General features: G+C 47.7%; 1 protein-coding gene across 1 annotated transcript in view; it reads right to left on the bottom strand.

Annotated features, from left to right (window-relative positions):
- The window catches only part of Fkbp5 (FKBP prolyl isomerase 5), a 91,371-nt gene that overhangs the window by 4,762 nt on the left and 67,824 nt on the right, over positions 1-18,785 (bottom strand). Inside the window, exons 6-9 of the mRNA XM_031346603.1 lie at positions 14,644-14,800; positions 9,815-9,905; positions 7,423-7,506; positions 3,203-3,388 (exon numbers count right to left, since the gene is read on the bottom strand). Coding sequence (XP_031202463.1) covers positions 3,203-3,388; positions 7,423-7,506; positions 9,815-9,905; positions 14,644-14,800 — 518 coding nt within the window. The remainder of the gene's footprint in view (positions 1-3,202; positions 3,389-7,422; positions 7,507-9,814; positions 9,906-14,643; positions 14,801-18,785) is intronic.

Here is an 18,785-nt window from a genome sequence, read left to right as displayed (position 1 = left end):
AAAAAAAAAAAAAAAAAAAAAAGGCAAGTCTTTCCACACCAGCACAGTGGAGGAGAACACACTCATCTGACGTGGAAAGAGTCCTGGTTGCACATAATAACTATGTCCAAACCCTTTTCTATTTAGCTTTTTATTTTTAATTTTTGGGGTGTGTATTCTACAAGCGTGTTGCATCTATATACACACGCACACGCACACACAGACCAGAGGACAGGCATCTTCTCTTTTACTCTCTGCTTTATTTCTTTTGAGGTAGAGTCTCTTCCTGAGTGCGGAGCTCACAATTTTCAAGTTTTCAGGGAGCCTGGCAGCAGGCAAGCACGAGTGATCCTCCCATGCTGATCCACTCAGTGCTCCTGTCCTTTGTGGGTTAGGCCAGGCTTGGTATGTGATGCCGACATCTGAACTCGGGCCCCATATGCTTGCACAGCGAGCACTCTTACAGCCTCTGAGCCATCTTTCCAGCCCTTAATCTATGTGTTTTATTTTAAAAATACATATGCAAAGGCTAGGGTTTAGCTTAGCTTGCCTAGCACATACAAAATACTGAATTTTATCCTTAGCTTAAAAAAAAAACAAAAAAACAAGAAAACAAAAACAAACAACAACATCAACAAAAACAGCAGCAGGAGGTGGAGGCAGGAGAACCAGAAGTTCAGCTACACAGCAAGTCTGAAGTCAAGCTGGGATATGAGAGCTTGTCTGAAAAAAACAAGCATGTTATGTTATTCTTTTTTTTTTTTTTTTTTTTTTTTTTTTTTTTTTTTTTGGTTTTTCGAGACAGGGTTTCTCTGCGTAGCCCTGGCTGTCCTGGAACTCACTCTGTAGACCAGGCTGGCCTCGAACTCAGAAGTCCACCTGCCTCTGCCTCCCAAGTGTTGGGATTAAAGGCGTGCACCACCACCGCCCAGCAGCACGTTATTCTTCATTTGGAAAACCAGAAGGCATCTCTCCAGAGTGATGATGTGGGAGTGAGATGCTCAGAGGTAAGGGCACCTGCTGATGAGATTCAAAGTGAACTCGGTCCTTCTGCACAGGGGAAGGAGAATTGACTCCAGGCCACCCATGTGTGCACCACGTGTGCATGCACACACAAACACTGACAACCTCTTCCACGTAGTAAATGTTCAAAGGATGAAGAAGTCACTCTGGGGCTAAGAGAACGGCTCTCACAGAAGCCCTGAGGTCAGCTGCTAGCATCTCAGCACCTCATCACAACTCAGGCTCCAGGGGATCACAGCCCTCCTCTGAACCCAGGGAGCAGCTGCACACACACACACACAAACACACACACACACACACACACACACACACACTCATACACAGATACACACACATTACATACACACACCATCCACACACAGATAACACACACACACATTCTACACACAGATCACACACACACACACTCACACAGATAATACACACACAGATCACACACACACACATTACATACACACACAATCCACACACAGATAACACACACATTCTAGACACAGATCACACAAACACTCCACACAGATATACATACACATTCTTTTTTTTTTTTTTTAAAGATTTATTATTGTATCTAAGTATACTGTAGCTGTCTTCAGACACACCAGAAGAGGGCATCAGATATCATTATGGATGGTTGTGAGCCACCATGTGGTTGCTGGGATTTGAACTCAGGACCTTCGGAAGAGCAGTCAGTGCTGAGCCATCTCTCCAGCCCACACATACACATTCTATACATAAATCACACACACACATTCCACAAATATTCCACATACACTCCACATACAGATCACACACACACACACACACACTCCACACAGATCACACACACACACACACACACACACACACACACACACACAGATGACACACATGTACAAATATTTTAAAGATAGATAAAGTCAATCTTTAAATGAGTGGCTTTGAGAGAGAAAGTTGATGGGAATTTTATAGCTGGGCTTCTTGTGTGCTTAAATTCTGAATTTGTAACAGCTAAAAAACCCTACAAACTTTAAAAAGTATAATTAACAATAATATCCCTTTCTCAAGGCAAAAAATTTAGTCTAATGTAATAAAAACAAAATAAACAAGCAAACTGATTTCCTTTATAAAAATGTCTCTTTTGCCACTTTATATTTATTTTTTGTTGTTTTTTGTTTTGTTTTGTTTTTGTTTTTTTTTTGGAGACAGGGTTTCTCTGTGTAGCCCTGGCTGGCCTCGAACTCAGAAATCCATCTGCCCCTGCCTCCCAAGTGCTGGGATTAAAGGCGTGTGCCACCACTGCCCGGCTTTTTTGTTGTTTTTTAAAAATGCATTATTGGACTAGAAAGACAGTTCGGCAGTTAGGAGCACTGACTGCTGTTCCAGAGGTCCTGAGTTCAATTCCCAGCAACCACATGGTGGCTCACAACCATCTGTAATAGGATCTGATGCCCTCTTCTGGTGGGCAGGTACAGTATTCTCATATACATAAAAATCAATAAATCTCTAAAAAACTATCTTATTATTACATTAGTGTATACACATGTAATGCTATGAATGAGGAAGAGGCCAGAGGACTCCTGCTTTTCCACGTAGGTCCTAGGATCAAGCTCCTGTCTTCAGGCTTGGCGCAGGGACCTCACCAGCTGAGCTATCTTGACAATCCTTGTTTTGAGACAGGAACTCATGTAGCCCAGGCCAGCCTTGAACTCTCAATTTTTCTGTTTCACCTCCCAAATACAGAGCTTACAGGCATTTACCACTGTGGTCTTTGAATAAGAACGCCCCTGTAGGCTTATATATTTGAATACATCAACACCAGGGAGTGAAACTGTTTCAGAGGATTAGAAGGATCAGGGATTAGCAAGTATGGCTTGTTGGAGGAAATATGTCACTGGGGGTAGGCTGTGTGGCTCAGTGGTAAAGTGTTTGCCTAGCATGCGCGGTGTCCTGGGTTCAATCCCCAGCCCCGCAAACAAAACAATACAGAGGGAAACTGGCGCTCCTATCTACTCTCACACTCAGGACCAGGGTCAGGAGGCCATAGATGAAGGCTCTTATCAGTTCTCTTAACAGTTTTATGTAAAATGTAGGATAAAAGCAGTGCATCCATAGAAAGTCCCACCCTTTAGGGCGCCCCAGCTCATGCCGACCATAGAGAAAAAGCCTGAAGGGGGCAGAGGTGCCACACAGACAGATGGAGGGCGAGGTGCGGCCTACCCACCTTGTCGCAGCACTCCACGGCTTTGTTGTACTCTCTGAGCTTCAGGTAGCACATGGCCAGGTTCAGGAAGGCTGCAAGCAGGAAGGACTCCGACGCCTTTGACTCCTTCTCTGACAGGCCGTACTCCATCTCCAGCCAGGACACTATCTTCCCGTACTGAATCACAGCCTGCAGGTACTTGCCTCCCTAGGAGAGATAAGGCCCAAATGATCTGTACCGCTCTGGCAAGGATACAATGGAGTGTGAGCAAGGGCCTGCCTCCGCCGGGTCCTCAGCCGGAACAGGCCTGCATGGCAGCCCCACTCTATCTTCTGCCCTCCCTAGTCCCGTGGAGGCTCTGCTGGCCTGTGAGGCGGCCTGGACCAGGACACCACAGCACGCTGTTGCAGCGTCCTTTCAGCCTGGCAGCAGGAGGTTACACCATTTGGAGCCAACATTCCTTAGTCTTTCAACAGTATGGTGAGCCGTTTGGCTTATGGAAGAGGGGTAACTCTCCTCTTTCCTCCTGGCATTCAGCACTGATAGTAAATATTGCACTATGGCAACTGGCAGTCCCCACACAGCAGGCCTGGGCTGTCTGAAGCAGATTGTGCAAGGGCTGGCTCTCAGAGGCAGTGAGAGCAGCAGTGAGCACAGGCTGCGGCTGAATCCTGGCACCATGTTACTGTAAGAGTGGGTGGCCCAGAGTACCCTGTGCCGACCATGGGCGGTGGGGACACACAGGCGATTGGTAGCATACAGTGTACATAACCCTGAAGAGCAGACTCAGTGTATGAGAAACTGTCCTGCTCTTGTCTGTTCGAGCAGCCTCCTCTGCCGCACCAAGGCCTCACGCACACCAAGCAAGCACCGTATCTGCTGTCTCTCCAGGCATACACACACACACACACACACACACACACACACACACACACATAAAGATATATCTATTATTATAAATAAGTACACTGTAGCTGTCTTCGGACACACCAGAAGAGGGCATCAGATCTCATGATGGGTGGTTGTGAGCCACCATGTGGTTGCTGGGATTTGAACTCGTGACCTTCGGAAGAGCAGTTGGTGCTCTTAACCACTCAGCCATCTCACCAGCCCCCAGGCCTATATTTTTATTTCACACAGAAAAGGCCTTGCTCAATTGTCAAGTGTTGTGCCAAAGTGCCTTCCTGCCCCAGCTTCCAGGGCAGTGGTTCTCAGCCTTGCTAACGCTGCGGCCCTGTAAGACAGTGTCTCATGCATGCCGACTCCCAGCCATAAAACTACCTTTGTTGCTACTTCATAACTGTAATTTTGCTACTGTTACGAATCATACTGTAAGTACCTGATATGCAGCGTTTCGGATATGTGACCCCCTGAGCTGCTGTTTCAGAGTAACCAGACGCTAGGCATGGTCCTGCTGACTAATGCATTCTGAGTGCTGTAAGCACATGCTCTACACAACAAACTGTGGGGTGGAGACAGTGGCTGACTGCTGTAGTTCCAGCTGCACCAGTGGGAGAGCAGCTTATAACCACACAAGGACAAACTGGAATGTAGGTGAGTGAGGGCTCTTCTCTGCACAGCAATGACAAGCCTGAGTGCAGAGGGCTGGCCCTTCCTGTGCAATCACCCAGACCTGACTGCACTCAGGACAGAGAGGCCAACTGTAGAGCTCTGCCCACAATAACACTCCAGCCCTCAAGCACAGCCAGTCAGCCTCGGCTGCGCTTCCTCCTCGAGGAGCACTAGGGGGCGCAAGATGCTCGCACACAGCAGAGCGTCCTTAGCCCTCCCTTGTGCCTTGTGAGGTGACAGTGCTACCGGTGCCTGACAGTGACTTTCAGAACTGCATGGGGACAGTGCTTTCCTGTGTCTCTGCATGAGTGTTCAGAGGTTGAGAGGAAGTTTCAACATCAGTCTAAATACCACATTCCGTCCCTCTCTGCCCAAGTTGGAAGCCAGACTGGCAGGTGACTAGAGCGTGTGGATGTCGTGGGATACAGGACTGTGGTCCAGCCGGTCTCTGCAGTCACCCACACTCTGCACAAAGAAAGGCTCCTTAGCTTTGAAGGGAGAAGGGACCGGGGACAGAGGGCAGACAGAGGGCAGTCCACCCGCCCCTGAGGCCGACAGCCTGAGCGGGTGGGGGTGGGGGTGGGGGAGCGCTGTGCTCCTCACCTAGGAGGAGGAAGTTGCCCCCAGGAAGTGCTCGGTAGGACAAAATGTTCAGAGACATTCTGGGGTAAGTCTTAGGTCAGTGGTTTTTGAACCTCTCATTAATTTTTTTTCCCAACAGACTGATGTTTTGAAAGACTTTGTCTATCAAATTACATGTTAAAAATAATACGTTCCACATGTGTGACTGATGATCCGGATTTTATCCAGGTCGGTCATTTTAGGAAGATTTGAAACATGCTGGAATCTATGCATCACGCCTGAAACACCCCCAGCAACACAGGTGGGTGACCTGAGTGGCACGAACACCACAGCTCGACTTCCAAATCCCTTCACGGCTCATATCACCATCTGCTTGCCTGCCAGGGAGTCAGACATTAGGTTCATAACTTCGTTACAAATACACGCTGCCTCTGCCAGGGTTCCTTTTCAGGTGACTATGGCCCCAAGGTTCTGCAGTTGTCGCACGTGATGTTCATCCTTCAACCCCATAGATGATGTGACAGCACAGAGGCTCATGAGAGTAGCCTTAGGCCTCTGCTTTATGGCACTATTAAAAAACCCAAGCAAACAACAAACAGAAAACCTCAACAACTGTGTTTAAAGACTGCTGTTAAAAGAAAGAAAAGCAAAGAAAACCTTGGGTCTCGCCAAGCACTTTTTTTTTTTTTTTTTGAAGCAGGGCCTCACTGTGTAGCCCTAGCTGTTTGGAATTTTCTCTGTAGGCCAGGCTGGCCTCAAACTCACATATACACACTTGCCTTTGCATCCAGAGCCCTGGGATTAAAGGCGTGCCAGCAAAGCTGGCTTCTGGCTTGGATCTCCTCCCTGTGAGGCAGAGACCGAGTCAGCCCAGCAGAAGACTGCCCGTTCTGAACTCTCATCACGAACCCTTCACTTGATGTGGAGACAGCAGGCATTTGGGTGCAGGCTGGCAAGCAATGGGCTCAGCACTGAAATTTCATTTAATGAGTATGGGCATCAGCCCTGCGGGATAAAGCACTGGTCCCTGGGTCCTGAGGCCAGGGTTCTGGGGAAGCACCGATCCCCCAGGGCAGCTGTAAGTAACATCACGACACCGTGGCTACCACCAGGCTCACTGCTTTCTCCTCATCAGGTTTGTGGGAAGGCCTAGCCTGGTCATTCCTGGATGCTAGGCCACCATGTCGGTCTGCAGGGCCTTCTTGGTACCCGGCCAGTACCGTTATCAGCATCCTTACCTCACGGCTCGGTTAAGAGCAGGGCTGAGAAGTAGTGATGTATTTCTTGATAAAACTTTAAATGTTAAACAGTTATTTTGAGGACATTTGCTGTGAAAGCTGCTATTTTAATTTTAAAAGCAAAAATGTTTAAAAACATTTTTAAGATTTGTTTTTAGTTTTTGTTTATTTATTTTATGTATGAGTACTCTGTACATGTACACGTGCATGCCAGAAGAGGGCATCAGATCCCTTTACAGATGGTTGTGAGCCACCATGTGGGTGCTGGGAATTGAACTCAGGACCTCTGGAAAAGCAGCCAGTGCTTTTAACCACTGAGCCATCTCTCCAGCCTTAAGCCTTTTTTTTTTTCAATTGAAAATTATAATTAAAACAATCAGGAGGAGACGTGCCTTCATTGCAGTTACATAAAAACAAACATAGCACAGTAACCTGAGAGAAATCATCTAAAGTGATTTGAAGAACCCGCTAGCTCTTTCTTTCTCGTGTTCTAGTGGCGCGACGGGAGGAGTGTGGTGTGGAGCCTGCCCCTGTGGACTCTGACCTATGACACACACTCCATCCCTTCTCTGCTCACAGACAACAACCAGTCTGCTCTAGAGTGGCACACATGCAGGGAAGCGGGCCTCGCCTGCTCCTGAGGAAGTCCCACCGGCTCCCAGCACAGAAAGAGGCACCTGCTTTATCTTCTGCTCATGAGCTCACTCTGCTCACTAATCCTTCTACAGAACATAGCAGGCCTGTAAAACCGAGGATGTGCCTTACCACAGGGTGCCGAGGGAACCCCAGCACGGCTCCCGGGTACTGGGTGAGCACCCGACATGGAAAGGATTATAGAGACTCACACACCTTGAAGTACACAGTTCCCTTCTCTTTCACGATGGCAGCCTGCTCCAGCTTTTCTTTGGTGTCCATCTCCCAGGATTCTTTGGCCTGCGTAGAGATTTGTGGCACCAGTTAGCTAGGTAGAGAAGGAGCCTGGGGAACAAACAGCAGCCATCTCTACAAGATCCCCCAAACAAGTGTGGGCACTGCCACGCCACTGGCAGGCCAGTGCGCTGGTACTCAAGTAAGAGTAGGTGGCGCAGGCCAGCTGCGGTCTCACCCATGTTGTCCAGCCAGGAGCACTCTCAGACTGCGCTTTCAGGGTGACAAAGCAAGCCCTCTTGAGGGGTGGAAGGACCCCAACTTCCCTCCCCCGAGCTTCCTCACTAAGGGCTGCTGTCATGTTAGCGGGTCGTTTCTGTCAAGTTTGGTTTCCAACTGGAAAGTGAGATTACTACTTATGGTCCAGGCCGAGCTTGCATGTGCATGGAGCATTTCAAAAATCCCAGGTCAGGCAGCTGTCCCCTCATTCACACACCAGATGTGTTATGGCCTCTAACAGTATCCGTTTGCAGGTGTGTGGAAACCTGGGGAGTTTCCAGACAGTACTGCAGGCGTCTCAGGCAAGCGTCCATTTACTATGTAGTTGAGACTGACTTCTGATGCCTGAGTGACAGGATTCTACCAGACTCACTATGCAGCTGTTGACCTTGAACTCTGGATGCTCCTGGCTTCTCCTGCCTTCACCTCCCAAGCGCTAGGTTCACGGTGTGCATCACTATGTCTGGCTTTACTTGGGGGTTTTAAATACGATTGTGAAGACAGAGCTCATGCAAACCATCACTGCAGACGGAGCTGCACATGAATGTCGCCATCATGGCTTGTATTAGCATGCTCTACTCTGCACAGCACTGCACACAGGCCTAGGAGCAGCAGCTCTGGGGCTCAGGGGAAGTCCTTGTCTTACACACGCCAAGGCCCCAGCACTTTATTTTTATTTTTGTTTTTGTTTTTTCGAGACAGGGTTTCTCTGTGTAGCCCTGGCTGTCCTGGAACTCACTCTGTAGACCAGGCTGGCCTCGAACTCAGAAATCTGCCTGCCTCTGCCTCCCAAGGGCTGGGATTAAAGGTGTGCACCACCACCGCCCAGCAAGAATAACCATTTTAGAAACCTTGTCTTGAAAAACCAAAAAAAAAAGAATAACCATTTTAGTTTATTTTTTCATATACTTTTCAACTTGAAATTTTATTGAAAAATTTTCATACAATATATTAATTTTTCTATACTATTCTCACTCATTACTGTGTCCATGTGTGGCGGTCCAAGCACAGCTCTCTCCTCCTCTGTGAGTTCCAGAGACCAAGGAGAAGCTCAGAGCCTCGCTAACCCGGCGCCAGTCTTTTCTCCCTCTTAGCAATAAGGTCCACGATGAAATCGGTGCTGAGCTTGCAGTCCTTCAGAAGAGGTCACCCCCAAACACGCAACCGCACGGCAAGAACACGTGTTGGGGAACAGGATTTTGGAAGGAGAATCCTACTTTTTTCTCCCAAACTTAGAGGCTAACAAGGAGACAATTTCTTTTTGATATTTAGTGTGACATGGAAGGTCACACTGCTAATGAAGACTTAGTGTACAGAACGTGGGGGGTCATTTCATAGGAATAAAAACGTAATAAAAAGGGCAGTCCCTGAGGGGCTCGGGGAAGGGGGATGCTGGTCCTTCAGAGATCCAGCTGAGGGTGACAGCTTCCTGAGCTTATGGGGACACTGTATGGGGTACATCTGCCCAGTGAAGTACAGTTGGGAGCCTCCAGAGATAGCCCTGAGCCTTGACGGACGTCCAAGGAGGCCCTGCAGCCTGGAGGCCGCAGATTCCCTCTCCTGCTCCCAGACAACGTGAGCGGCAGCCTGGGTGGCAGGTTTGTTTCTTGTCCCTAGTTGCAGCTGCTTGAGGCTGAGACGTTGGGATTGTAACCTGGAGCCCCAGCGGAGGCCTCTTTGTAACGCCTGTGGAGCGTACAATCCGTTCAGCACTGAAAAGCTGCACCCCAACTCCCCGCAGGAGCTGCTTGGCAGTACGTGAACTTTTCTGTCCTCAACTCAGGAAAAAAAAAAGTACAAAAAGAACAAGCTTAGGAACAAATAAGGGAACAAGTCTTGGATTCTACCCAAAAGTTAAAAGAAAAAAACAAAAAGGCTAGCACACAGTAAAAACTAAGAACACCAGCTCCTCTCCTGTATCGACTGGGTTACGTGAGCTTCCCATGCTCTAAACAGAAGTGTGGGGGACAAGAGTCATGGGCAAAGAAAAGCAAGCACAGAAATAAACACCAGCTAGCCAAACCGCCTGGCGCACGGTTACGGCCAGGATGGAGAGGAACCCCACCAGGATTTTAGAGATGTTCCACTGTCTCACCTTTTCGAAGCTCTTAAGTGTAACTTCATAGATAAGCTCAGCATTGGGTTCAATGCCAAATTTCGGCTTCCCTGCTTCTCCAAAACCATATCTGAAATGGAGAGTAGAGAAACAAGACTTAGGAGAGCCGGTGTATTTCCAGGGACTTCCTTTGGCTTTCTGAGGCGTGGGATCACTGGTGAGGTTTCCTTAGACCTGCTGCGTCTCGTTTTTTCTCTTAGCGCATGCACGAAGTTCCTGTACTACCCGGGACAGTGTGCTTAATATGCTGTTCAATGTCGATGCCTGATTTTAGACTTTAGTCTTTCCTATTTGGTTACAAGGACTTTTTTCCTTTAAGCTTATTTTTTTTTTTTGTTTTTCGAGACAGGGTTTCTCTGTGTAGCCCTGGCTGGCCTCGAACTCATAAATCCTTCTGCCTCTGCTTCCCAAGTGCTGGGATTGAAGGCATGCACCACCACAGCCCGGCTCCTTTAAGCTTTATGAGCAGAAAAGGCAGAAGAGTCCACTACCATCATCAGTATAGTAGCAAAATCACTATAATTCTGTCTGAATACTTTTAATATTTTTGTTATTTTATTTCTATTGTTTCTGCTGTTCTGTGACAGTTTCATACTTGTATATAACGTTTCTCATTTTACCCCAGCTCCTTTTCCACTCTCTCCCTCACAGGAACTCTCCCCTTCGCATCCACGTCTACTCTCATGTCGTTTTCCTGTGTGACACCTACTGAGTTTGGTGAGGATTCTGCCTGCCTGCTTCAGTATTTTCCAGCATCCAGAACAACGCCTCCAACCAGGAGCAGTGGCACACAGCTATATTCCCAGCACTTGGGAGGCAGAGACAGGCAGATTTCTGTGAGTTCTAGGATAGCCAAGGCAACATACAAACAGAGAGAAACTGTCTCACAAAACCAAAAGCAGAAAAAAGTAGGTCAAGTGTCAGCACCACAGCAAGGCGTTTACTGGAACACTATGTTTACCTGCTGCGAGCCAGACAACCTGTGAAATATGAAATGTCATAAAAGGCTCAGCTAGCTCAAACTTCAGGCCGTGCTTTGGAAGGTGTCAAAAGTAGGCTAAGACTGTAACACCCTGCTCTGGCCTTCTCCGGGGCCAAGGAGTGGGAGAGAACACACGCCGCGCTGCACACGCTACTCGTACTTCTCTACCTCTCGCTTGAACTTTCCAGGAAAATCCATTTACTTTTCTCACCTTCACTGTTACACAAGAAAAGGCGCAGCTGGAGCAGAGGCACACAGAGCCTGGGAGGAGCTGGGTGTGGCAGCCTTACCACCACACAGTGGGCATCACCAGCTAAGGAAGGGTGCAGCAGCCCGTGGCAATGGAAATGGAGCCAGGCTTTCTCCCTGGAGTGTGTGTGTGTGTGAGTGTGTGTGTGAGAGTGTGTGTGAGTGTGTGTGTATGTATATGTGTGTGAGTGTGTGTGTATGTATATGTATGTGAGTGTGTGTATGTATGTGTGTGTGTGAGTGTGTGTGTATGTATATGTGTGTGAGTGTGTATGTTTGTGAGTGTGTGTGTATGTATATGTGTGTGAGTGTGTGTGTATGTATATGTGTGTGTGAGTGTTGCCTGTGGTAAATAAGGAGGCAGACAGGTGGGTCCTCCCTAAGTCTGTTGACGAGAGCATGTTGTGATTGGCAGTCTTGGCCAGGTAGGTTAGATGTGACAGATGGGCTGGCATCACTTTGGACCATGTCACTTACCTGGGTTGATTTTAACCCTCCTTTGTCAGGGGAACATCTAGCAATGCCTAGAGTTGCCACTGAATGGCAGGTAGGAGTCAGAAATATTATTGCACATCCTTATGGGACAAGGACATCCCTCTTCCACCACAACCAGAATCCACCACAAAATAGCCATAGTACTGAGGACGTGAAACCCTGTCTAAAGAAACTTCCACTGACGGCTGCGTGACAGGGATGTGGGGTGTGGTTCGGGATGCGGAAAGGAAGGTGTGGGGACTGGTGTGGAACAGGCACAGCCTGGCTATTACCAGTGGAGGTAGAGATTAAAGAAGATTACTTGTACCATTTCTCCTGGTTCAAACAAAGTAATTCTGTCAAGATTGGTAGAACACATCTTCCTGAGAGACGCAGGTGTAGAGCCATCGGTTCTGGGAATGGCTAGCCTGATTTTGTATTGAACAGAAAGATGCCTACCTTACGCGGGGCAAAGTAGGGCCTGACTGAAAAATAAATCATCAGTAATGGAAGTCCAGAGTCAAGGCCTCTGAGTGGCGGCTGCCTTGGAGGGCAGATACACTAAGGGCGTGGAGGGACAGCCAGCCCCGCAGTGTACATGCCTCACAGCAGCGTGGATGCTACACCAGCCTCTTCTTACACCTGAGAAAGCTGAGGTCATAGACAAGTGATTCCTGAGAGGTCATGGAGAGGCAGGACCACGCGCCAACCTTACTGTCCCGAGAAAACTAAGGCTGCGACACACACAGCTCCTAAATAGACTGACCACTCTCAAGAGCCTGTGATTCATCTAGGACTGTTACAAAGCAGGCACAAAGACAAAGGAAGGAAAGAGTTAGTTGTGTATGTACTTAGCCTACATAGAAATCAGTCATAATATTTCAGTATTCATTTGAGGAGAATAGCATTTTTTTTTTTTTTGAGACAGGGTTTCTCTGTGTAGCCCTGGCTGTCCTGGAACTCACTCTGTAGACCAGGCTGGCCTCGAACTCAGAAATCCTTCTGCCTCTGCCTCCCAAGTGCTGGGATTAAAGGCGTGCGCCTCCACTGCCTGGCAGAACAGCAAATTTTTAAAAACTAAGAAAAAAAAATCCCTGAGGGTGCAATGTCTCGAAGAGCGTACACCCTTGCCACAATATTTTAAAGAACACTACCAAGAGAAGATAGTGTTCCAGTGAGAAAGAAACTTGAATGCTTTATTAGTTTCTTATGAAAATGTCCTGCCAAGGAGTCTACGGATGTCCAGGGGAAGCAGGGGAGGGGTAAGGTTGGGGGAAGGGTAGAAGGGGAGATGCAGAGGACACTGAGCACAAATTCCATCTGCCCTTTATAGCAACCCAGACTTGGTGGAGTCTGAGTAGGACAAGCCGGCTTGCTGCACGCACACCAACCATCCTTGGTGCATAGGGATGCTCTGCCTACATGTGCAGTGTGATGCAAGCGCATGGAGACAGCACAGAAAGCACTGCATAGAATGTACTGGCAGAACTCCACGTACCAGCAAACACCCTGGAGATGTACTAACATATGCACTCACCCCTCACCCCCCAGAGCGGGGGGACCCTTTAGACACTACAACGTAGAACTTGACGGTCTTTTTATGCTTGAAAAGATTTGAAAATTCTACCATTCGTTCCAGAGATTTCCATTTTCTCGTGGTCTAAGGGCAAAATGAATGAAAGCCATTGCTAAAGCAGTAACAGCTAATGAGGGAAGGCAGCTAGTGGGTGGTGCGGGGCGGCTAGTGGGCGGGGCAGGGCGGGGCGGTTTTACGTGATTTGCCAGGCTTGGGGGAGTCAGGCGACTTGCCCAGGTGGCACCTCTGGCAGGCTGCAGAGAGCAGGATTCAGCCAGGCACGGCTAACTGTGCACCTGCAGAGAGCGAGCTGCACCGACATGCAGACGCAGTGGACTCACTTTGATGTTCAATTTGGTACGTCTGCTCTCCAAACCGTCTACCAGCAAGGTTAAGACATAAAGATCTGGGTCACGTGTTTCTGAATGCTCATACTTTACAGAACCATCTTCAAAGAAGTGAACTATGAGACCATACCTGAGTGTAGAGCTACTATAATTTTGGAGTGGTAGATTAAACACGATTAGAGAACTTGAATTCCAGTACTTGGAAGCCAGAGGCAGGCAGATCTCTGTGAGTTCAAGGCCAGCTTGGTCTACATATTGAGTCAGGATTACATAATAAGAATACATCTCAAAAAAAAAAAAAAAAAAGGATTAGGGACCGTAGGTTATGAAGAACCTACTCTGTGAGTAAGGGGCGGGGGAAGCTCTTTCAATGAAGAAAGAAATACTTCATCGGAGAGTGAACTACGGCAAACCCTTCCAAGGCCCAGGACAGGACAGAAGCATTCCCCACCGGGGAGGGCAGCCCAGAGTGTCAGAGTCCTAGCAGTGGCAGCAGCGCCTCCTGGCAGACACTGCACAAACAGATGCACTTGCATTCAGGCAACACTCCTGCCTCCTCAGGGCCCATTTCTCAAGATAGGAGAGAAGGATTTATGGTATAATTTTAGATCTAAAAATAATAGGAAGCATGTTTTCACAGAAGACTGCCATGCCGGATGGTTCTAAGCTTGGCAGTGCTCATGGCTATCCTTATGACGGGAAAAAGTTAGGGAAAAATGAGTCATCTCCGCTGCGTTAGATCCAGGAAGAACAAGCTGGCTCCTTCTTCCTTCAGGGACTCCATATAAGAACGTGGCATGGGTCCAAGAGGTAGTAAATCATGTACTACTGCAGTTCCCAAAAGCCTCCTGCGCACTCAGAGAAGAGAGGAGCAAGAGCGCCATAGGAACGAGCCACCCTTTGCTGATGCGGCATCCCGGCCATTGAACAAATCAAAACCAAGGCTAGACTGATAGTCCTATACTTAGACATACTTCAGCTGAGCCAACGCACTCGCAAGCTTCTATGGTGGTTGCTGTGAGGCCCCAAACTTCAGACCCACCATCACTCAACCCAATGCCATAGTTTCCCTGCGACAACAAAGCGCCGAGAGAGCGAGCCAGCGAGCAAGCAAGCAGTCCTTCCTTGGTCTTTAGACAGCCGCGGTGTGCACTGAAACAAACGGGCGCTCACTTCTTACCGTGGTCCGAGATATAAAACACACTGTTCTTCTCTCTGCATCTTCTCCAGGGCTTTGTCAATCCCGATCGGGATGTCGTGGTCTTCGCCTTCACCCACAGTGAACACCACGTCTCGGCAGTCAAACATCCTTCCGGCACAGCGGCCTTCCAGGTGGACTGAGGGCGAGGACACAGGACAGTCACAAGCCACCCCTCAGCACCGCCGGCCAAGCGGCTGGCCCACAGTGCAGCACCACCACTCCCCTGCAGTTCGTAAGACACACAGTGTCTTCTGGAGGCCTTGCCCACCTAGTCTGAAAGCTTAAGAACGAAAGTAGTTTTTCCATTTTAAGTTAAATGTATACTTATTTTCTTATCTGTGACACGGGGGTCAGGATACACTGGCTCATTTAAACACACCATTAGGAGAATGCCACCTTGCCAGTATTGAATACATGAAATGGCTTAACCATCTATTTTGGTTTGAGATGCCTGGGCAAAAGTACATGAACAAGGAATAAAGTCTAGACGCAGTGCTGGTTCTCCCTTATTGAATACGTGTTAGACAAAGGTCACACTCTCTTTCTACACCACAATTCAGGCTGGCCTGAAACTCTCCTGCCCCTGTATTCCAAGCACGTTAGTACTAGAGGCATGTACCACATCTTACTTCAAGTCTTATGTGTGGTCATGGAGACGACTTCAGGGGCTTGTGCACATAAGGCGGTCACACACTGAGTGACCCCCAGCCCAACTACTTTTTAATACTAATGCTACGTGACTTTTCAATTAGGCCTTTTACTCAGTAAGAAAAACGGATGGCTTGGGAGACAGTTCAATAGGCACCCTGATTTGTCTTTGAGAAGAAAAATAGTTTCTACTTCAAATCTAGTAATTTCCTAATGTGTTTCTTGATAAGGCTGCTTAACTTACTTGCCTTAGTTTGGAGAAACCACCCCTTCTTAAACATTAATTTCATGTCCTATGGTAACTATCACCTTCTAAGCCATCCGATTTCAACTTACTCCACTTTTACTCCCTGACCTCCCCAGTCTCTTCAAAGCCCTCAGAGTCTATGACTCTGCTTCGTCATTTGATCAGATCCCCATTAGCTTAGGCCTGAGAAATGAGAGGAACTCTGGAAGATAAACAGCCGTAGGCTATACATCAGGGCCCCAGAGTTGCGCGTAAAGCTAGGATGGACGCCATCTTGGCTGCTCTTACTGCTGTCAAGCCAAATCCTAAGTCAGTTCCTTCAAGACAAAGGCTCCAGTAGCCTAGCTCACTGCCTCTTGCTTTACAGCCATACTCATTTATAAGACGACTTCTATATAGTACATTCACCTCTGGAATGTTCTAGATAAGACAGCCAACTTACAGAAGACCCCCCTCCCTTTAGTGAATACATAACATATGAAAAACAAAACCAAAAACAAAGCAGGCTACATACAGTACAGAGGCATGCAGCCAGGCCGCAATAGATACTGTCAAAGCCTCTTCTATTTTAAAAAGAATCCACCTGACTTTAAAGTGTGAGCATCAGCAGCTTGGGCATACCCTGAGGCTTGCGGTCGTCTCTGTGCAGTAAGAGAGCTGCCTGTTAGTTCTAAGGTGAGCCTGACCTGGAAGCCCAGGCCCTCAAACAGCCATAGTCTACTTCAGAATAAAAAGTCAAAGGAGACGTAGGGAGAGAGGCATACCTTGGTTTTAATATTTTTGTTTGTTTGTTTGTTTGTTTGTTTTTGAGACAGGGTTTCTCTGTGTATCCCTGGCTGTCCTGGAACTCACTCTGTAGACCAGGCTGGCCTCGAACTCAGAAATCTGCCTGCCTCTGCCTCCCAAGTGCTGCGATTAAAGGCGTGTGCCACCACCGCCCGGCCCCATACCTTGGTTTTAGAGGACCTGCCTAGCATGTACAGAGCCTGAGGCTCGGTCCCGACAACCACGTTAAATATATGTACATGAAGGGACCAATCAACAAAACTATAAATTCATGGGACTACTGTTTTTAAATCTGCCCCAAAAATTGAATTTAGACTAAGGGGTGGTGCTGTCCTCGAGTGCAGGGACTCCTGCCCAAGCCACGGAAGAGCCTCTTTAGTGCTGACGGAAGGGAATTCTGAGGTCTACCGTCAGGCCATCACCTTCCTCCGGCAGTGGAGTGCCTTTAGCACGGAGGAAATTACCACTACATTTGTTGTGGCTTTTGGCTGATCGAATCTGAATTTGTGTTTTCACAACAGGAAATCCAGAGACTTCTGTTTGGAATGTCTCACCTCTACATGCAAGCTTACATGCATAATACATAAAAGTAATTATTCGAGACCAGCCTGGTCTACAGAGTGAGCTCCAGGACAGCCAGGGCTACACAGAGAAACCCTGTCTTGAAAAACAAACAAACAAACAAACAAACAAACAGCAACAAAAGTGTCATTAAAATTCTTAAGTGAGTAAATAATTTCAGACGTTCTCTTTCTCTGTGCTAAGTCATCACTGTGTGTTGGAAGGAAGCAAAAAGTAACCAGAAGGTCAGGGCGTGACAGGCAGAGCAAGAAGCCAAACATGGGGCTGGAGAGACAGCTCAGTGGGTAAGAGAACCTGCAGCTCTTGCCAAGGACCTGGGTTCAATTCCTAGCATCTCTATGGAAGCCAATAACTGTCTGTCCCCCCCAACTCCTGGGACCCACTATCCTCTTCTGCCTTCCATGGGCACTGCATGCATACATTCAGACAAAAAAAAACCATATACACATAAAACAAAGGAAAAAAAAAGGTTTTATTAATTTATGTATGTGTGTGTTTGACTATATGCTATGTATGTACAGGCACCTACAGAGGCCAAAAGAGGGCCTCAGATCCCTGGAACCTGGAGTTAAATGTGGAGTTAAAAGTTTAAAAAGTTGCCGGGCAGTGGTGGCGCACACCTTTAATCCCAGCACTTGGGAGGTAGAGGCAGGCAGATTTTTGAGTTCAAGGCCAGCCTGGTCTACAGAGTGAGTTCCAGGACAGCCAGAGCTACACAGAAAAACCCTGTCTTGAAAAACCAAAAAAAAAAAAAAAAAAAAAAAAAAAGTTTAAAAAGTTAAACTTTTTAAAGTTGTCCAACTGTGTCTGGAGGACCACCAGCTAGCCCAAGGTTGTCTGTCTCCCCCTGATGTCCCAACCTTACTACCTGGGCCTCAGATGGTAGAATAATTTCCTCTCTCCTCTACGTGCACACTAACATACATAATAATACAAATTAGAAATTGTAGGTGACATCCCAGTACACTTACTTCACCACACACACACACACACACACACACACACACACACACACACACACGCATACACCACCTCATAACATGATGAAATGTTAAGTCAGAAGAAAGGAAGGGTCTGAGCAGGCATCCTCAGGCATCTGCATCCTCAGGCAGAAAGGGTAGCACAGGCTGGATTCGTTAGCTTCTGAACACTGGTGTGACAGGTCCTGCAAGGTTGCTAACAAGAGTTCCCAGCACCAGGGTCCTGGCAGGCCGCTGCACAGTAAAGACCTGCTCCGAGCTGGTCTATGCAGAGGCACCCAGTTCCTAGGAATCCCACTTCCTCCGCTCTGTCTCTGGAAGACCTGTGGGTGCTTCTGACTTTGCATTGCATAGCACAAATACTCATTTCATAAATATCTAATGCGAGCCACCATGACTCACTCGGGGGCTCAGCAGCTAGGACTCGGGTCTGTTGCTAATCTCATCCAGCATGATTTACAAGAAGCGAATGATCTACGATGTTCTCCAAGCGAACAGAAGTGCACACAGGATGCTTTTACTTAGGGATTTTTTTTTTTTTTGGTAAAGAGAAATAAACAAGTTTAAAAGCGGTAATATTTTCTCTTGACTTAAAAGTCTATGTAACCTGAAGGGGGGGGGTAATCCAACAAACCCCACAAAGTCAAAAACCAAAACCAAATTACCCAAGCTTAGCTGCGCAATCCGGAGTGTAACCGCATCAAGTGGGCCTGGCCACTGCGCAACATCATTTAAACTGAAGCGCTGACTTATTGTTCTCTTACTGCCCTGGAGCAATTTTGTTTTGAAGAGCACAGAACACCCTGTTCTGAATGTGGCTGGCACATGAACTCGATGTGCTGACAGCAATTTGTTCTCCGATTAAAACGGGGGGGGGG

Source organism: Mastomys coucha, unplaced genomic scaffold (assembly GCF_008632895.1).
Source record: "Mastomys coucha isolate ucsf_1 unplaced genomic scaffold, UCSF_Mcou_1 pScaffold3, whole genome shotgun sequence".
NCBI classification, from domain to species: Eukaryota; Metazoa; Chordata; class Mammalia; order Rodentia; family Muridae; genus Mastomys; species Mastomys coucha.
This window is presented reverse-complemented; position numbering and strand designations above follow the sequence as displayed.